Source organism: Nakaseomyces glabratus, chromosome H (genome assembly GCF_010111755.1).
Source record: "Nakaseomyces glabratus chromosome H, complete sequence".
Taxonomy (NCBI): Eukaryota; Fungi; Ascomycota; class Saccharomycetes; order Saccharomycetales; family Saccharomycetaceae; genus Nakaseomyces; species Nakaseomyces glabratus.
In genome coordinates this window covers 161,723-178,988 of record NC_088958.1, presented here as the reverse complement: position 1 = coordinate 178,988, position 17,266 = coordinate 161,723, and the positions used below count along the sequence as shown (strand labels likewise).

Sequence of the window (17,266 nt, the reverse complement as noted above, 5' to 3'; positions counted from 1 at the left end):
AGACTGTTTAGCTAAGTCTTTTGATTTCGAGATAGAAAAAGAGACAGAGAGAATGATGGAGAGAAGCAACCGTTCTAGGAAGAGCAGACGCCAGGAAGTGTCGGAGGATATACTTGAGAGGGAGTTGAAGCAGTACGTGAACTCCTCTGAGCGTATGCATGAGAGTGACGCGGTTGAGAGGTCACCAAAGAGACGGAAGGGGTCGCACCGGGAGGTGGATATCGAGACCACTGTGCACACCACAGTGCACTACGATGAGAAGGAGGAGGTGAATGGCTCTGACTTGAACGATGACGAGCAGCGTAGGGCCATTGAAGGTGCTGCTAGTGAGGATGAAACGCATGCTGTCGAGGGTGAGCATGAGGATGAAGATGAGCGCGAAAACCACGTGAACGACCACGATGACAACAGAGACCCTAATGTGGACGATGAGTTGCATCGCGCTGATGCTGACCATCAGGAACACGACGAGGAAGACCGTGATGAGGACCAGCACCAGCACCAGCACCAAGAACAGGAGCAGGAGCAGGAGCAGGGCCACGAACCTGAACACGAACAAGAACAAGAAGCTGAACACGAACAAGAACCAGAGCAAGAACAAGGACAAGAACCTGAAGAGGAACACGGCCATGAACACGACCATGAGGAGAATATGGAATCTATCCGTGAAATTGCCAATGACAGTGGTGACGCTGCTGCTGCCGTGTCAACCATTAGAATCCACTACCAGGACTTGTCCGGTAACTCTAGAGGTGACACTACCATTAATGTTGGCCCTGAAAACCCTGAGCTTTATGCCAGTCTGAGCTCGAGGTCTGACGTGAAGACCGAGAACAAGAAGAAGAGAGGCAAGCAAACGAAGGGCGATGAGTCCATCCAGGACTGGAGAAAGATCCGTAAGGAATCTCACAAGGAAGTTGAAAGGAGACGTCGTGAAACTATTAACTTGGCCATTGATAACTTGAGAAAACTTCTTCCAAAGCCAGAGTACAGCAAGGCTGGTATTCTGAACAGTGCAGCAGCTTTGATCCAGAAGTTGAAGGAATCTGAGAGTAGTCAAATGAACAAATGGGCTATTCAAAGAATTGTGACCGAGCAAACAAAGACTGCTCACCAAAAGTCAAACGAGAAACTTGCGGCTGCTCTCGATGACGCTTACCAAGAATTGACCAGGCTGAAGAGCATTTTGAAGGAAAACAACATCAAATATGAAGATAAATTTGTGATACCTGAAGATACTTTGAGGGAAGCCAAAGAACTGGAATCTGAATTGAACAGAGCCCAAGAGGAAATTGATCAAATAGATCCCAGAGCAAGCGCTGAACCAGAAGAAGAAGAAGAAGAAAGAGACGAAGAAGCTGGCGAAGATGAGTCTAAGGAATAGATATTGAAAATGATCTGGTATGAGTATTTTCACCCTCGTTCGCTACCATCTCAAGTTTTTTCTACATACGCAAATATTGCTAATACCACTGAAGTTCTCAAACTTGTATTTTCATTCTATTTTCTCCATCTCTATTCCAGTAAATATATTAACTATTGAGAGGAAAGCTCTAATAGAAGAAGTTTGATAAGAACGATATTTGGTTGTCAAACAATTGGACGAAGAGCTCAATTCCATCCTTTTCCTTATTACACAATATCAACTATTCTTATAATCGTCACAAAAAATTGTAATATTATTAAGAAACCATCCATGAACCTCAGCGTCAGTATTATCACCCTCTATTTTTCTCTGTCCAACCTTCAACTTATCAATTCGCTAACTCTTCTGGAAGGTGTACTCCCAGAAGATGTTTAAGATCACATACAGTACCTACAAACATTTTTCTACATTTTTATTTTTATTTTTTTTCTTTGTATTCTTTTACTATTTTCTATACTGTATCTACTGTTATTATTCTATTAAAAACAATTACTATTTCATCCTTTAGTAATATCACATACTGAAGCTTTACAAGACATATAGTGATAGAGAATATCGATGCAATTAATTATGTTATTTAGAAATCTACAGCTCGAAATCGCTTGACGACCTCAATTACTCATTGCAAATACCACCAACAACGATACTTTAAAGCGTTTTTGGAGGTGGCCAACTGATAATATTCAACCACAAGTCATTATGAACCTGCAGTGAAGCTTATCATCACTGCAATTACGAAAAACCAGCTCTACTCAGACACCGAAGAGACACCCACTGTCTGAGACATTATTTTGGTGTTGCAGAATATCACCAAGGTGGACTTTGTCAGCAAATTGAGATTCACTTCCTTACAAGGATACAATACTAACTCAGGATGACGAATTGGTCGACTGCCTTGACACTGCGATCTGCGTGGAACATGTTTGCCAGATTTACTAACCTTATTGCTGCTACGCAGGGAGTCCTGTGCAACTAACTGCTACTAAGGTCTCACCATTATCTGTAGAGAGATCAAGATTCTTATCAAGCAGTTTATCCGTTCCTTCTGATTCTCTACTGGAGAGGTGTAGCTAATTATTCGCAACTTGATCTCTGCGGACCCTAGTAGAAACATAAACTTGACAGTAAAAAATCCTACAACTCAAATGTGTTAACAAAGGTAGACATTTTCCATAACATTTTGGTTGATATTTGATATGTGCACTTGGGAAAGATAGCAATACTTATCCTAAACCATAAAGTCAATTTATTGTGAGCTACATTTCACACTATAATAGATCTATAACCTTGTTCAGTTGAAACTTTGCCACTGTACGTTATTGAGCTCAATCACACCTAAAGTACCAATAGACTACCAATCTAGTGGTTAGCCCAAGATCAATTGTCAGAGCATTCGCTATTTAGTGGCTAAATTTAAATCGGCAGTCCGTTAAAACTTATTACATTTAACCGCATTTGGGCAATTAACATTGTCATCCAATTTTAGATATATTAAGATTTCTATAAATATTGAGAACTACTCGTAAAGTTTAAGTCAAAGTGGAAATTTAAGTTAAGAAGGGATTTGAATGCTGATATAAACAGATGCTGAATAACGCCGGGTACTCAAAGGACAAGATGAGAGATACTGAAAAGTATCCTATCAATACAGTATATGACCGCCACGAACACTCCATAATACATTCTTTACCAGCTGTAAAACGAATAAAATTATGGTTACGATTCATATTGAAGCGACTTATTGTACTTTTACTACTTATACAGGCATTTTTAACAATCAGAGTTTGGCTGGACCCAGAAGGTGAACACATACAATACATCCATCATTTTATAAAGCATCATGAACCCAACAAATCGATAAATCCCTCGAAGCTTTATGAAAAGATGATGTTTAACACAGAAATGATATGGCCAGATGAATACTCATACAAGAATAATTTGTTAACTGTTCAAATAGGGCAAAATAAGGGACAAATATTACAATCAATCGATGACCTTAAATTTTACGATAATGACCCTCGACTCATATGGTCTGTTCTACTAGATTATTTATCAAAGGAAGGTCCTGATCAAATTCCTTTCTCCTGGTATGACTGGAGTGACTATCAACAATATAACAGGATATTGGCACTATCAGATGAGGTCAAATCTCGAGTCAACTGTGCTGTGATGTATAGCCCAGGTTTCGATAAACAACTTCTTCTGGATATAGAGGCTGAGATTAATGAGCCATTATTCCAAGTAAACAGACATCGTTACAGCGAGCAATATTGGTATAAGGTATTGGCAAGGAAAGCAAAATTCATCAACTTGGTAGATTACTGTAGCGATGGTATTACGTCAAGATTTGATTTACCAGTTAATATAAAGAAACCCCAAGCTCATGCTACACCTGAGCAATATGAATTCCAAAATAAGGCCTTCATGATGAGATCAAAACTTCATATGCCTTTCTCTTTAACTATTCTTAATAAAGATAGAAGTTTTTTCCAAGTACCAATTTCAACCGATATTAACCCTCAGAATATCATCGAATCTGAGCTCTTGGCCAAATTTATTGAAAAAAATAAAGTCAATGAAGATGATCAGGATTTGGTATTCAACCACACAATTTTGTTTGATCAATTTTTGGAGAGTAAATCTAATGAAAAATATAAGCTCAAAAACCCAGAATTAACGGACAGAATACACGATGAATTGTTAGTTCACGTCAAAGAGAATGATTTTATATTTGATCCACTGGAAAGGATAGCTTACCTCGAAAAGGAGGAACATCTAACAACCCATCAAAGAAAATATTTAGAAAGTCTGAAATATTCAATAACGGTAGACCCTTTACTTCAAAAGAAACATTTCAATGAAGCTAGAGATCTTTTACTTTATTCCAAGTCCGGATCTCATAGAGATGCCCGATTTTTCTACAATAGTTTCAACCCAGATATCGACGGAATAGAATACCAGATGAAAATGAACTCCCTGATAAGAAACTTTCTGAAGTTTACTAAAGCCAATGGATTAATTACGTGGCTATCGCATGGAACACTGTTCAGTCATTTATACAATGGTCTAACCTTCCCATGGGATGATGATTTCGATTTACAAATGCCAATTAGACATCTTAATATGCTGGCCGAGCACTTCAACCAATCACTAATTCTCGAAGATCCTAGGGAAGGAAACGGAAGATTTTTATTGGATGTATCATCTACTATAACCATAAGGACTAACGGAAATGGTAACAACAATATTGACGCCAGATTTATTGATGTAGATTCTGGTATTTATATCGACATCACCGGTTTGAGTGTCTCATCACAATACACACCAAAATACGCCGAGAATTATATCGTAGACAGGCCAAACGATAAATCAAAATCTTCAGAATTAGAGTACCATAATTACGAGCCTTTCAAATACGGCTTTAATCAGGATAACTTTGATGATCTTTCGACCAGAGTCCGCAATAATGAGATATTGTCTATGGAAGAAAAGGATACTTTATTGAAGCTGGCAGCCTCAGAAAGTCAGCGGAAAAGGAAGAATAAGAGATTTGTGGATGAAGAACTAAGCTCGGAACAAAGATTTACTAATCATCTGGAAAAGAAGTTATACAATTGTAGAAATGGTCATTTCATTTCGTTTGACTCTTTGAGCCCATTGTATAATTCAATTTACCACGGTCAATCTGCTTTAATCCCTAGAAAACCCATCCAACACTTAGAGCATGAATATAAGCTAACAAAAACTTACGGATTCCTTACCTTCGAAGGTAATATTTACTTGCCTGGAATGAAACTCTGGTATTCATTCAAAGATATACGTAATATTATCAGACTGGCTGTGGACCAGTCAGTACCTATACCTACAAATTTGCATCAATTGAGAGGTATTGACCATTATTTTCTGTTGAAGGCTTTCTTAATTCAAAACATGCACGATGCCATAGCTATCACACATAATACCTTTGAAGCTACCTCATTTAGACTCAAGGAACTTGAGATTATGTTTGACAGAAATTTGAGCTTTGAAAGAATTGTCGATGCATTTAAAGTATTCCGCCGAGAGAAGGGGCGCAACATTATGAATCCCTTTAAGGATCCCACTCTTTTCAGCTATGAAAAAAGGCTATTTAATAAGCTGGTCAAAGACAAGGATGTATTGGCTATCGCAAAGATCAAAGAGAACGTTTGCAGCAAGTTAATTCTGAGAACTTGGCACTCTATTCAGGAAATATTGGAAAAAAGATACAACGGTTTTGAAGTTATTGTTAATGATAACGAACCCCATAACTTAAATTATGCTGGATTGAACTATGAAAATGATGAAAACTTATCAAATTATCCAGTCTTTGAATCCGATTCTGACCTTATAGAGAATATAATTGTACAGTAAGAAACGCACAAATAGGCGTTTTCATCATCTGACTATTTAAAACATTTCTGTCATTAATTTAAGTTTTCTATTTTAAAGGGCATGTTGGCCATTTTCATTGTCTATATTATATAAAATCGCATAAACATCGCATATTAGATAGATTTAACAAAATACTACCTATCAATCATTAAATCAATATCTCTCATTAGTAAACCCTCATAGCCTTTTCCCAAATTGCCAAATAATTTAACAGACTGGTTAGTAGAGTCCGTATTGTTATCTTTATCTTCTGAACCATTAAATTTGAAGATTCCTGAGCTTCCTGCAAATATTGTCTTACAGTCTTCAACACCACATCGATTAGCAATAACCAAAGCCGCATTTTTACCAGCAAAACCCCAAGGATGTTTTGGTGTCATGCCCATATAAGAATTTTTAAGAGGCAAAAGCTGGTCAGCGAAGCTTTGAAACCAGTTTCTCCTTACATCCAAAGATAAGAAAGGCAGAAATCTTAACAGCCAGTAATTTATGTTAGACATATCAGGTTCATCCAGATTTGAGTAAACTGGATTGTCCCTATTTATGTCTGTGATATCTTGTGATACTGGCTTTGTAGTTGCCCTGTTATCAAAATCGAATTGATACTGACCTTGAGAGCCAAAAATAGACAGGCCTTGTTCAGAAAGAAGACATTCTATGTCCTTAGGAGTTATCTTTTCAGAATCGGTGTGTTCGGTTATAGATCTGGAATGTAGCCAAGCCATTGGGCAAATGATCAACTCTGTGCCCTTCTCGAGGTTAAACGATGAGAACTCCATATCCTGAAATGGTGCTTCAAACCTGTATGGGCTAAGGTCCATGCATATACCAATGGAAGTATTCAAGTCTATGTCAACGGGTGATAACTCTGCCGAATCTTGATCAATTGGTCTTGCTCGAAACTTCATCTTGAACTGTTCAAAGCCCTTTGGATTCTCCTCGCATCCCCATTGTTCATCGGTTTCATAAAGAAACGCCTTCCTGTAATTAAAATGCACTGATCCATCTGGTCCAGTTACAATAGCAGAATTGTACAACTTCTGCTCACACTTCTCAGGGTATCCTATCACAGTATAGCAGCCAAATAATTTTGACACTCTCTTTGCTAATTCAAAGCTAGGACCCTCACCTGCTTTGCATACATAAGGAAGTATATGGCTTCTGTTCTTGAAATTATAACCAGTCAGTGCAAATTCTGGGAATACCACTAGATCTGGCGGTTTCTGGCCTTCCACTTCCTGCTTCAGTCTGTCGATGAGCACAGTGGTGCGCCGCAACGTCTCATCTATCTGGCCTATCTGCGAGTTCAATTGAACGCTGACTATCCTAAGACTAACTTTGAGCTTCATAACGCATGTATCCCCTGCGCACTTATAGACTACCACTGCTGATTCTAGCAAATTACAGCTTCGATGAGCTTTTACATTTTAAGTTGCAGAGCTCATCGGACTTGAGATGAGTTTTTGAAATCATAACAAGAAGGCCACTATTAAACATACCTGAGTTGCGAATGGAAAATCTGACCGAGTTAAAAAGAAAGCACCGCTAGAGATCATGTTTGCCAGCGGTTACGACAGGATGCAGCATGCGGTAGAACCCATCACTGCCACCGTTGAGCCAGTGCCGATGGTGGATGCAGTGCAGAAGACGGATAAGCCTGTGCCGCAGGAGGAAGCCAGACAGGAGATAAATAGTGATGCGATTGCTAGTAGAAGTCAAGACAGTTTGGTAAGCAATACTATATCTACTAAGAACATACAAGTACGTGACACAAGCCTCTCAGCGTTGGTGAAGAATGCGCAGCAATACAAAGGAGCTTTGGACAAGCGTAACGAGGAGATCAAGAAGCGTAAACGTGAACAGAAGCAGCGATACGGATGGTAGCTGTAGGGCTTATGACCAAAAATGATGTGTTACTTTAGCACCAACTCTGTGAACTTCCTAGTGGTGCATCCGGGAGATTAGAACTTGGCATGAACTCTTTTTCTATCGACATACAACGTGGAGTCGACATCAGCACACAGAGTTATAAAATTTGCTTAACAAATGGCTATATTCACCTATGAGGGCAATAAGAAGTACATCATGATGGTAGAAGTAGAAGTGACAATAAAATTCACAATAATTTTACAAAATGGGGTCCAAACCCAATCACAAGAGCGAATAGCCGTGCAAGCTCTAAGGCAAATACGGGTACGATGATGGCGATGTGTAGCGAGCACAAGTGCTCATTACACATCGTCATGTAACGAGCAAATTGCGGCATTTATAGAACTAGATAGGCGATGAAACTTAGCGGAAAAGCCACTGGAATGGCGCCTAGCAAGCCAGTAAAAACACCACAAACGCGTTTGCACAGTATACCAACTATATACATAAATATTCAGTATAGTTATCTTACTAATTCCCAGCAAATTTAGCAGATCAATGGATAGACCATCAACGGGTAGGCCATCCCGGCTATATCACCCAAAACGCAGGTCATTACTGACGTTGAGATTTGCAGGGTCGCAGTTCTCGAAGTTTGGCAGCAAAGAGCTTATAAGAGCCAATTGGCGTTCTTTGGCGACATGGTATTGCTTTGGTGGATTGAGGGAAGCCAGGACTACATAGTATAAGATGGTTAGTGTGAAGAGTCTAGCGCTAGCGATTGGTGTTGCGTCTGCCATTCAGCTGCCTGATGCGATTGCGCCCGACAGTTCCAACATTATAAAGGCGAACATCTCGCAGTTTGCTACACATGTGAAAGAGAACCCAATTGTTATGGTTGAGTTCTTCACTCCTTGGTGTACTCACTCCAAGATGTTGCAGCCTAGACTGAGCGAGGCTGCCACGATTGTGAAGGGTGTTAAGATTCCGATTTTACAAGTTGACTGTACCCAGTACGGTGTGCTATGTGACCAGCAGATGATTGATTTCTACCCAACTTTGAAAGTGTATAAGAATCACAGGCTGGTTGGTGCTGAGAACTACAAGGGCTCCCAAGCCGGCAATGAAATTGCTAACTATTTGTTGAACTTGAAGAATAACCCTGTTACCAACATTACCAGCGCGCAGGAAGTCGAGAAGATGAAGTCTGAGACTGACATGCCAATTGTGCACAACAGAGGTAACTTAGAAATCGATGAGATTTTGAGGTCTGTCGCTCTAGATATGTCCGAGAAGTTCGCCTTTATCAGAGACACTGTTGCTAGCGAGAATGGTACCTTGGAGATGTACTTCCCAGGCACCAACAGAACTGCCGTCTACGACGGTCCACAGCCACCAACCGAGGAGTCCATCTCCATTTGGATGCACATGGAAAACTTGCCATTCTTCGCTGATATTGAAGCAGCTGATTTCAAGAACTACATGGCCACCAAGCTTCCAATTGCATACTTTTATTATTCCACCCCACAAGAGCTAAATGATTTTACAGGTCTTTTCAATGAGTTGGGTGAAAAGTACAGAGGTAAGTTGAACTTCGTTGGTATGAACCCACACAAATTCCAAGAACACTTGAAACTTCTAAACCTAAAGCAAAGATTCCCATTGTTTGTAATCCACAACGTCAACAACAATCTAAAATACACTTTGGACCAATTTACCGATGAATCTGACAAGGTTATGAAGAAGTTAGAAAGTGAAGATATCAAGAAGCTTGTTGAAGACTTTGTCGAAGGTAAGGCTCAACCAATAATAAAATCCGAACCAATCCCAAAGACCCAGGATTCTGTGCTTTACAAATTGGTCGCCAAGACCCACAACGACTTTGTTTACAACAATGACAAGGATGTATTTGTGAAGTACTATGCCCCATGGTGTCAACACAGCAAGGCATTCAGACCAGTATTGGAAGAGATTGCCGAACTGTTTGGCTCTAATCCAGAAACTAAGGAGAAGATCGTTTTTGCAGAGGTTGACTCTACTGCTAATGATATTATCGACTTCCCAGTTGCTGGTTACCCAACATTGGTTCTTTACCGTGCTGGTTCCAAGCCTGGCTCCCAACCAATTATTTTTGAAGGTAAGAGGAGCCTAGAGAATGTTCTTGACTTTATTAAGAGCCACTCAACTTCCAACTTGGATGGCCAAGCCCTTTTAGAAAAGCAAAAGCAAGACGAAGCCAAGGCCATCGAAGATGCTCAGGCTGCCGAAGCTGCCGAAGCTGTTAATGCTCAAGCTCAAGCTGCTAATGCAGACCAAAAGGCTTTCAACAACGAAATCAAAGATGAATTGTAATCAACTCTACAACCTTAAGTCATCTATTTAATTGTCTCGTGAACACATTCTCAATTTAACTAAGAGGACATTAACGGTGTCTGTCAAATCTTTGAATCACTTTAGCTGTTAATGACTCCGTGTTGATGTAGAAACCGTTCATCATTTGTAAAAAAACAATAAGCAATATATTAGTATAATGTATACCAATGCACATCATGAAGTGCTATAGATAAAGAGTACATAACTGTAATAACGATTAGATTATCATTTTGAGCATTTACTTCTTAGTGAATAGTTACATGTACTTGGCAAATCATTATGCAAACGATTGCGTGAATCCAAAATCAACTTTGCTACTCTTATTCAACACATCCATATAGTTATAACTCTTATTTAAGGAATCATTCTTCTTTCTCTGTCTTGTACACATAAGATAAACAACAACGAAGTAAACAATACAATGTTGTCACAAATTTGGATTCTTTTCACCTTTATGGTGTGTGTTATTGCTTCTAAGTCAAAGTCAGATGGCTTGAAGTTTGAAATTACCAAGAAGATCCCAATTAGCAAATGTAAGTTAAAGGCCCTTCCAGGTGACATGGTCTCTGTTCATTACACTGGTTCTTTGGCAGAAAATGGTAAGGTCTTTGACTCCAGTTTGCGCAGAAATGAGCCAATCCAATTCAAACTAGGTGCTGGTCAAGTCATTGCCGGCTGGGAACAAGGTATCACAGGCATGTGTCTAGGTGAGAAGCGTACCCTTCACATCCCTCCAGAATTGGCCTATGGTTCTCGCGGTGCTGGTGGTGTAATTCCACCTAATGCTGTGCTGGATTTTGATGTTGAACTAGTTGACATTGCCCGCAACTAATCAACCCTTTTAATTCCTCTAAAAAGAATAAGAGTAAATAATTGACGTCATCCTGAATATAGATGTTAAATAGAGTATATACTTTGTAGACAGTATTATAATCAAAATCAATCGTCACAAAATCATACTATTTAAATTGTTATATTCATATATGCACTAACAAATTACACCTGGATCGATATGTCTTACTGAAAATATGCTTCATTGTATAGAAACAACACATGCTCACATTTTATTGTCATTAAATGCAGAAAGGGAATGTCTATTTTGTTTGCTTACTAGACTCAAATATTTGTTGAGTGCTAGGCTTTAAATTATTAAAGAAACCTTGAAAGAACTCCTCGAAAGAATTGTATTGATCAACATCTGGAAGTTGCATTCCTGAAGACTTAGTATCCGACAGTGTATTATTATGCTGCCTTGGCGAAGTCTGTAATTTGCTACCCGAGGAAGCCATAGAGTCCCTCATGCTACTGTGATTATTATGTGTAGCCATATCCTGAGTTTTACTTACAGATTGCTTACTAGTATCAATGATAGATTTAATAATTGTTCCAACGTTGTCTGTTGCTTCGTTCATTTTCTCACCAATAGTACTCAAATGCCAGTACACCCTAGTACAGGTACTTAATACCTGCTGCCTTTCAGGCTGATCAAATAAATGAATGTAATCACAGAGCGAAAGGCACGCATAAACTAATTCATATGTTGTGAAGATTGGAGCACCTTTAATTAGTGACGGTGGTAATCGTAGAAAGCCTCGTAATAGGGAGAATGCATGCTCTTTCATAGTATATAGAACATTATCCAGGAAGTCTGGATATTTACTCACCTCATCTTTATTGTCAGTTATAAAGCTTCGACATATCATAATATGGTAGAAATCATAGGTAAATAGTAGAACACCTGCACCATCTTTGGCTAAAAGCTCTTCCCAGTCCTTCAGCCACAATTCAAGCTCATCGAATAATAAAAGCTGTTTTTCTTGCACAGTCGAGTTATCTGAGTATTTGTATAGATAACGATGAAAATAAGTTTTGAAGTTCATGAAAATAGCATTTACGACTACATTCAAATTAATCTCACTAACTTTTATATCATCCGCAAAATTTGCTTGCGGAAACTTGACAACGAGATTATTAAATTCCTTTATAGCACTATTTTGTTCCCATATTTGACCAGAGCTAATTGAGTACTCCAGATGGCATGCGGTAAGGGAGTTTAGAATCCTTAGATGATATAAATCCTTCATGTCAAATTCTGCAGCATTTACCCTTTCCTTAATTCTATGAAAGTCCACGATATTAAGCAAACTATACAATGCAAAATTACTCAGAACTAAGGAGTTATATTTTAGTTGCCTGTATCTTTTTGCCTTCCGAGAAATATTAAACATACTACAATACAGGATAGCTTCTATATCATAGTCTGTAAGTTTTTCAAACATTGTAAGTGTATTCGTTAGTAATCTTTCCACAAGCGGATATAATTCTTCTTGCTGTTGTGCATATTTATCATTATCCGCAAAACTCATTGCGATAATAGTAAACACACTTGTGATGAAAAGGTGCTTATTAGCATATGTCTCATCGATCTCTTTAATTCCTCCAGGGATAATCCAGAAATGCGATCTCATTAAAAATTCTTTTGATAATTGGTGACAGAGCTCTTGATGCTTCTTATAAAAATCCAAGAATTTGACTCTTGCAACAGCAGAAGGTCGTTGTTCCCTTTCCATCTTTGCTTTCTGTGTAAGTGCATCCAATGGAAATAACCTTGCATCCAGATCATTTATAAGCTTTAAAGGTGGCTCGTGTATCCTATATCCATCATTTGATGGTCTGATGTCATCATACACTGAGGTAAAAGGTACCAGTTTGCCTTGCTTGTCGTTGCCTGACGGCAGTCTTCCTTCATTATGCGACTTTTGTAACATATTAAGTATCAAATCAAGTTTGTGATTTAATACCCCATAGTTATAATCCATATCTCTCACCTTCATTGTAATCTCATCAATATTCATGGGCTTCAAGTCCTTGCTGTCATCATTATTTAGTAAGGCATTAACTCCGAGTTTCTGCGTCTTGTTGATCTCAGTTTGTCTTTCCATAGTTAAAGAACATTCTAAGTTTAACACTTTGCATCTATAACATTTGCCATACATGACATCAAAATCACACCTAGTCTTAAACCTCCTACAGACATCACAGCTCGAAGTCTTTCTCTTCTTCCTTCTTGGTTTCTTGTCCTCATTATCATTTTTACTACCATTTTCCTTGGGAGCTTTACTATCCTCTTGTGTGTGTGTAACACTCTCTGTGACGCCAGCATTCATACCATTATTAGCATTCTCAACTTCCATTACTAACTAACAACGCTCGCGACCTAGTATTTATACTTGCTTTGCAGTAAAAAGAGACAAGCTCCAGTAAACCCAGCCAGAAATAAAAGTCAAATATACAGCAGTTTCAACTGTTTGACACAGCAGTTACTAAGAAGTTTACAAAATAAACCTTAAAATCATTCATCCCACTACAATAATTTCATAAATTAGTGATGATTCTTGTGCTCAGCTTAGCTCATCGCTATTTTTATTTTTTTTCAAAGTGTCTTTGACTTTCACTATTTTCAAGCTTTAATCTATGATGAACAACATAGCGTTGTAAATTGATACAAAATTACAGTCCACATTGAATACACTATCCCATGTTTACATACTTTATCATTAGTTGAGAGAATGCACACTGATTGTTTTAGAGTTTCCAAAAAATCAAATACTTTCTAAAACTTTTATTATAGCCTATTTTCTTTCGGATTAGAGCGATAACATGCTTACAAAATGCTATATATTTTTAAAACAGTATCAAATACATGCTTAGTAGAGTTGTTAGAGGCAAAAGGCCACGTATTTTACTCCTGAGCATCGCGCTGTTCTCTTGTCTATCTTTATTTTCTGGAGAATCATCGTACTGTGGTGAGTCATCATTGTCGATTAATGAGCCGTCATCACCAATTCTAATTGTACTCTCACGTTCATTGGCAATACATTTTAGTTTCCCGCCTCTAACAATTGCCCTTCCGTTAACTGGGGTGAACCATCTCTTACAATCGAAATAATCAGCAGTACTCCTAATAAAAGCACTTCCTTTCACTAATTTTAATTTTGGCATATTTGCAGTTATAAAGTTACCATCAAAATGGATTGCACCACCTATCTGCTTTAAATTAGGGAAGAAGTCCAAATTAGTGAGTTCTGAATTATTTGCAATCATTAAACCACCTTGTATAACTCTAAGGTTTTGGTAACTGACATTTTGTAGACTGGGATTACCAATAATACCCAAAGTACCATCAACTCTCTTCAACTTTGGTAGAATGAGATCACTGCAAAAGTTCTCTATTATTTCCATAGAGCTATTAACATATGTTAGTTCAGGTAGATTGATGCCAGCTGCATCTCTTATTGTGATATTATCAACAGACTCCAACTGGGACATATTGATAACTAGCTCATCAGCATTTGCATGTATTCTTAACTGTTTACTAACTCTTTTCAAATCACTATTAATAATCTCCAGGAACCTATTGTTATTAATATTAAATATATCTAGCTCTTGCACTCCTTTAAATACATTCAAGTCTGATATCGACGAGTCTGATATTATTAATTGTTGCAGACCTTCTAAATTTGAACCCAATTCTAAATGATCAAGTACTGGTACTACTTGCCAATCAATAATATTGATGCGTCTCAATACTGGGAATATAATGGCAACTAACGACATGGTCCCTCTTAGGGTAAACGTTCCACCAATTGTATTTAAATTTTCACCGACCAACCTAAATATATTTGCATTTCCATCAAGCACTAAATCACCCTTTATCTCTTTAATAAAACCTAAATCAATTATTCTCTCTTGATAATCAGTTCCAATGATCAAATTACCTTCTAGAATATCACACCTCCTTTGTAAGTAGAATAGCTCTTCAGGTGAATTAACAGTAATACTAGATTCTTTGCACTGATCCGCAGTTTGCTCATCAGTTAAAGTAATATCATCTGGGATCAATTCCACAGTATAATTATCTCTTACCAATTTTACGAATGGCAATAGTTTCTTTTCCTCCATTATTACAAAATTTTCATAGGCTACAATAGCGCTTAAAATAAAGCTTAAAACAAAATACCAATGTAGCGCTAATTTCATGTTTGGTGACTTGCAGTGCATCTGGTATTTTAGATTTAATAGGATGTTAATTTTATCTTTTATTTGAGACTGAACAATAACTTAATTAGTTACTGATGAATTATGCAATACATGAAAAATACTATACTGGCACAAAAAATCAAAAGTGGAAAACATTTGTGGCATTAAATATTATTACAACACAATGACAACACAAAGCAGCCAGAATGTTGATATCATTAATTTTTTTGCAGTTTTCATTTATGTTATTATATATATAATAGTGATAGTCAATTAACCGTTGCTTAGGATTCATAAAATAATTAATTATTCGATTAACACATTATTCTAAATGACAGTACGTGAAATGAATAATCACTTCCTCAATAAATGATTTATGCCAATTGACTTTTGTGTTTCTCGTAATAGTCCCGTAATGCTTCCAATCTTAATGAAATTTCCTCAATGAAGACTTCACTAAAGCCCGGAATTGTAGTTTCTACAGCAGCAAAATGCTTCAAAATCTCCAAGACAACTTCCTTAGTTCTTTTATCATGTGCTCTGTCCTCCATTCTTTTGAATGAATGATGGATTACATTTCTGTAATAGTCAAAGCCAACAATAGAAATTGTAGTATTTTTAACATTTACCTTATGGTCAACTGACTTTTTATAATCCTCATGGGCCACTTTATCTGTTGAGCTATGAGGCTCACCATCTAAACAGGTTTGTTGATCAATTTCCATTCCTGAACCTATATCATATGCAGGCTGTTGTTTTACTGGTGCTGAATATTTCCTAAAAGATTCACCCAACGGCATTGGCGTGATTGGGGTCACTGTACTTTTATAGGAGTCCTGGTATGGACTAATCATATTGTTAGATATTGGACTTCCAGTCATTGCTGAGACCAGTTCACCTTTCCCAGTGTGATATTCAGTGGTTTCATCTATCCTTGAGGCCTCATTAGACGCAAAACTATTATCGACTGATGCAGTTGCAGGTACCACACTTAATCCCGAAGTATCAAAGTCCCAATAATTTGCACTAGCACAATCAGTACCATCTTCATAAATTTTCACTTCCAAAGGAAACTTCGGACTTTTTGAGTGCCTATTGATTTTGAGCTTTACATGTTTAATGAGATCGACATCATCCTTCAGGTTTTCAACTCTGGTGTTAGTTGTAAATCTAGTTGTCAAAAGATCAGCCGCCGTAGGTCTTATTGCCGACTCCTTGATTAAACATAAGGCCACAAAATGTTTTGCATCATCCGAAAAATCGCCATGTAGCTTTGGTGGTTTCCGCTTTGGTAAATTTGCAATAACTTTCATGGGGTCGTATTTGGATAGTGGTGGGGAACCTCTCAACATTTCAATCACAGTAATACCTAGCGACCATATATCAGCCCGCTCGTCGTAACCTTCTGAATCATGGGCTACAATTTCTGGAGCCATCCAATATGGTGTCCCAACAAATGTATCCCTTCTAAAACTAGATAGAAGCTTACCACTAACACCAAAATCACTCAATTTTACTTTACCTTCATCAGTGAGCAAGATATTTGCTGCCTTTATATCTCTATGAATTTTTCTCTGCGAATGTAAGTAAGATAGACCCTTCAAAATTTCCCTTGTAATGAATCGAGTCTTGTGTTCTGGTAAACCGGATGTGTAATGGTACTTTAATAAATCACCAACAGACCCACCTCCACAGTATTCCATAGCAATCCACATAGAAACATCTTCTACAACAGTGGCTATGTAATTAGTCACATATGGAGACTTCAACTCTGCCAAAAAAAAAATCTCCTGCGCAAGCAATTCTACCTCTTCCTCTGAATTTTCTAAATTGACTACTTTCACTGCTACAACCTCGTTCAACCAAGTATCTTTAGCTTTGTAAACATCACCAAAGTTTCCTCTACCAATACAATTCTCAATAACGAAACGCTTAGACATTGTAGTTAACTAATTGCAATCCCTATTGTTATTTGCCAAATCTAAGCAAAAGTGATTTGATTCCACTTGTGACTGTTTACAACTCAAAAATTTGTTATTGACTAACCTAACCAAATACTTTCCCAGCAAATTATGTTATGGTATTTGAATTATTCTGATTTTATTAACGCTTGTGATAACAACAAATAGCACTGTCAGAAATAAA

At 37.8% G+C, this 17,266-nt stretch overlaps 9 protein-coding genes across 9 annotated transcripts; 5 read left to right on the top strand and 4 right to left on the bottom strand.

Annotated features, from left to right (window-relative positions):
* Positions 1-52: 52 nt before the first annotated feature.
* CBF1 (Cbf1p) lies at positions 53-1,384 on the top strand (the record flags this gene model as incomplete). Its single annotated transcript, XM_446878.2, has 1 exon — positions 53-1,384. One exon carries the CDS (start codon positions 53-55, stop codon positions 1,382-1,384), a length of 1,332 nt encoding a protein of 443 aa, XP_446878.2.
* Positions 1,385-3,010: 1,626 nt separating this feature from the next.
* On the top strand, positions 3,011-5,818 carry MNN14 (Mnn14p; the record flags this gene model as incomplete). Its single annotated transcript, XM_446877.1, has 1 exon — positions 3,011-5,818. One exon carries the CDS (start codon positions 3,011-3,013, stop codon positions 5,816-5,818), a length of 2,808 nt encoding a protein of 935 aa, XP_446877.1.
* A 155-nt stretch (positions 5,819-5,973) lies between these two features.
* Positions 5,974-7,188, bottom strand: NTA1 (amidase; the record flags this gene model as incomplete). The annotated part of the gene is made up of 1 exon (XM_446876.1): positions 5,974-7,188. One exon carries the CDS (start codon positions 7,186-7,188, stop codon positions 5,974-5,976), a length of 1,215 nt encoding a protein of 404 aa, XP_446876.1.
* A 205-nt stretch (positions 7,189-7,393) lies between these two features.
* On the top strand, positions 7,394-7,723 carry GVI51_H01551 (uncharacterized protein; the record flags this gene model as incomplete). Its single annotated transcript, XM_446875.1, has 1 exon — positions 7,394-7,723. The coding sequence occupies one exon, from the start codon at positions 7,394-7,396 to the stop codon at positions 7,721-7,723; it is 330 nt and encodes a 109-aa protein (XP_446875.1).
* A 735-nt stretch (positions 7,724-8,458) lies between these two features.
* EUG1 (protein disulfide isomerase EUG1) lies at positions 8,459-10,060 on the top strand (the record flags this gene model as incomplete). The annotated part of the gene is made up of 1 exon (XM_446874.1): positions 8,459-10,060. The coding sequence occupies one exon, from the start codon at positions 8,459-8,461 to the stop codon at positions 10,058-10,060; it is 1,602 nt and encodes a 533-aa protein (XP_446874.1).
* Positions 10,061-10,502: 442 nt separating this feature from the next.
* FPR2 (peptidylprolyl isomerase family protein FPR2) lies at positions 10,503-10,913 on the top strand (the record flags this gene model as incomplete). The annotated part of the gene is made up of 1 exon (XM_446873.1): positions 10,503-10,913. One exon carries the CDS (start codon positions 10,503-10,505, stop codon positions 10,911-10,913), a length of 411 nt encoding a protein of 136 aa, XP_446873.1.
* A 262-nt stretch (positions 10,914-11,175) lies between these two features.
* URC2 (Urc2p) lies at positions 11,176-13,275 on the bottom strand (the record flags this gene model as incomplete). Its single annotated transcript, XM_446872.1, has 1 exon — positions 11,176-13,275. One exon carries the CDS (start codon positions 13,273-13,275, stop codon positions 11,176-11,178), a length of 2,100 nt encoding a protein of 699 aa, XP_446872.1.
* Positions 13,276-13,765: 490 nt separating this feature from the next.
* SPS2 (Sps2p) lies at positions 13,766-15,142 on the bottom strand (the record flags this gene model as incomplete). Its single annotated transcript, XM_446871.1, has 1 exon — positions 13,766-15,142. One exon carries the CDS (start codon positions 15,140-15,142, stop codon positions 13,766-13,768), a length of 1,377 nt encoding a protein of 458 aa, XP_446871.1.
* Positions 15,143-15,495: 353 nt separating this feature from the next.
* On the bottom strand, positions 15,496-17,061 carry SPS1 (putative serine/threonine protein kinase SPS1; the record flags this gene model as incomplete). Its single annotated transcript, XM_446870.1, has 1 exon — positions 15,496-17,061. The coding sequence occupies one exon, from the start codon at positions 17,059-17,061 to the stop codon at positions 15,496-15,498; it is 1,566 nt and encodes a 521-aa protein (XP_446870.1).
* Between the last annotated feature and the right edge of the window lie 205 nt (positions 17,062-17,266).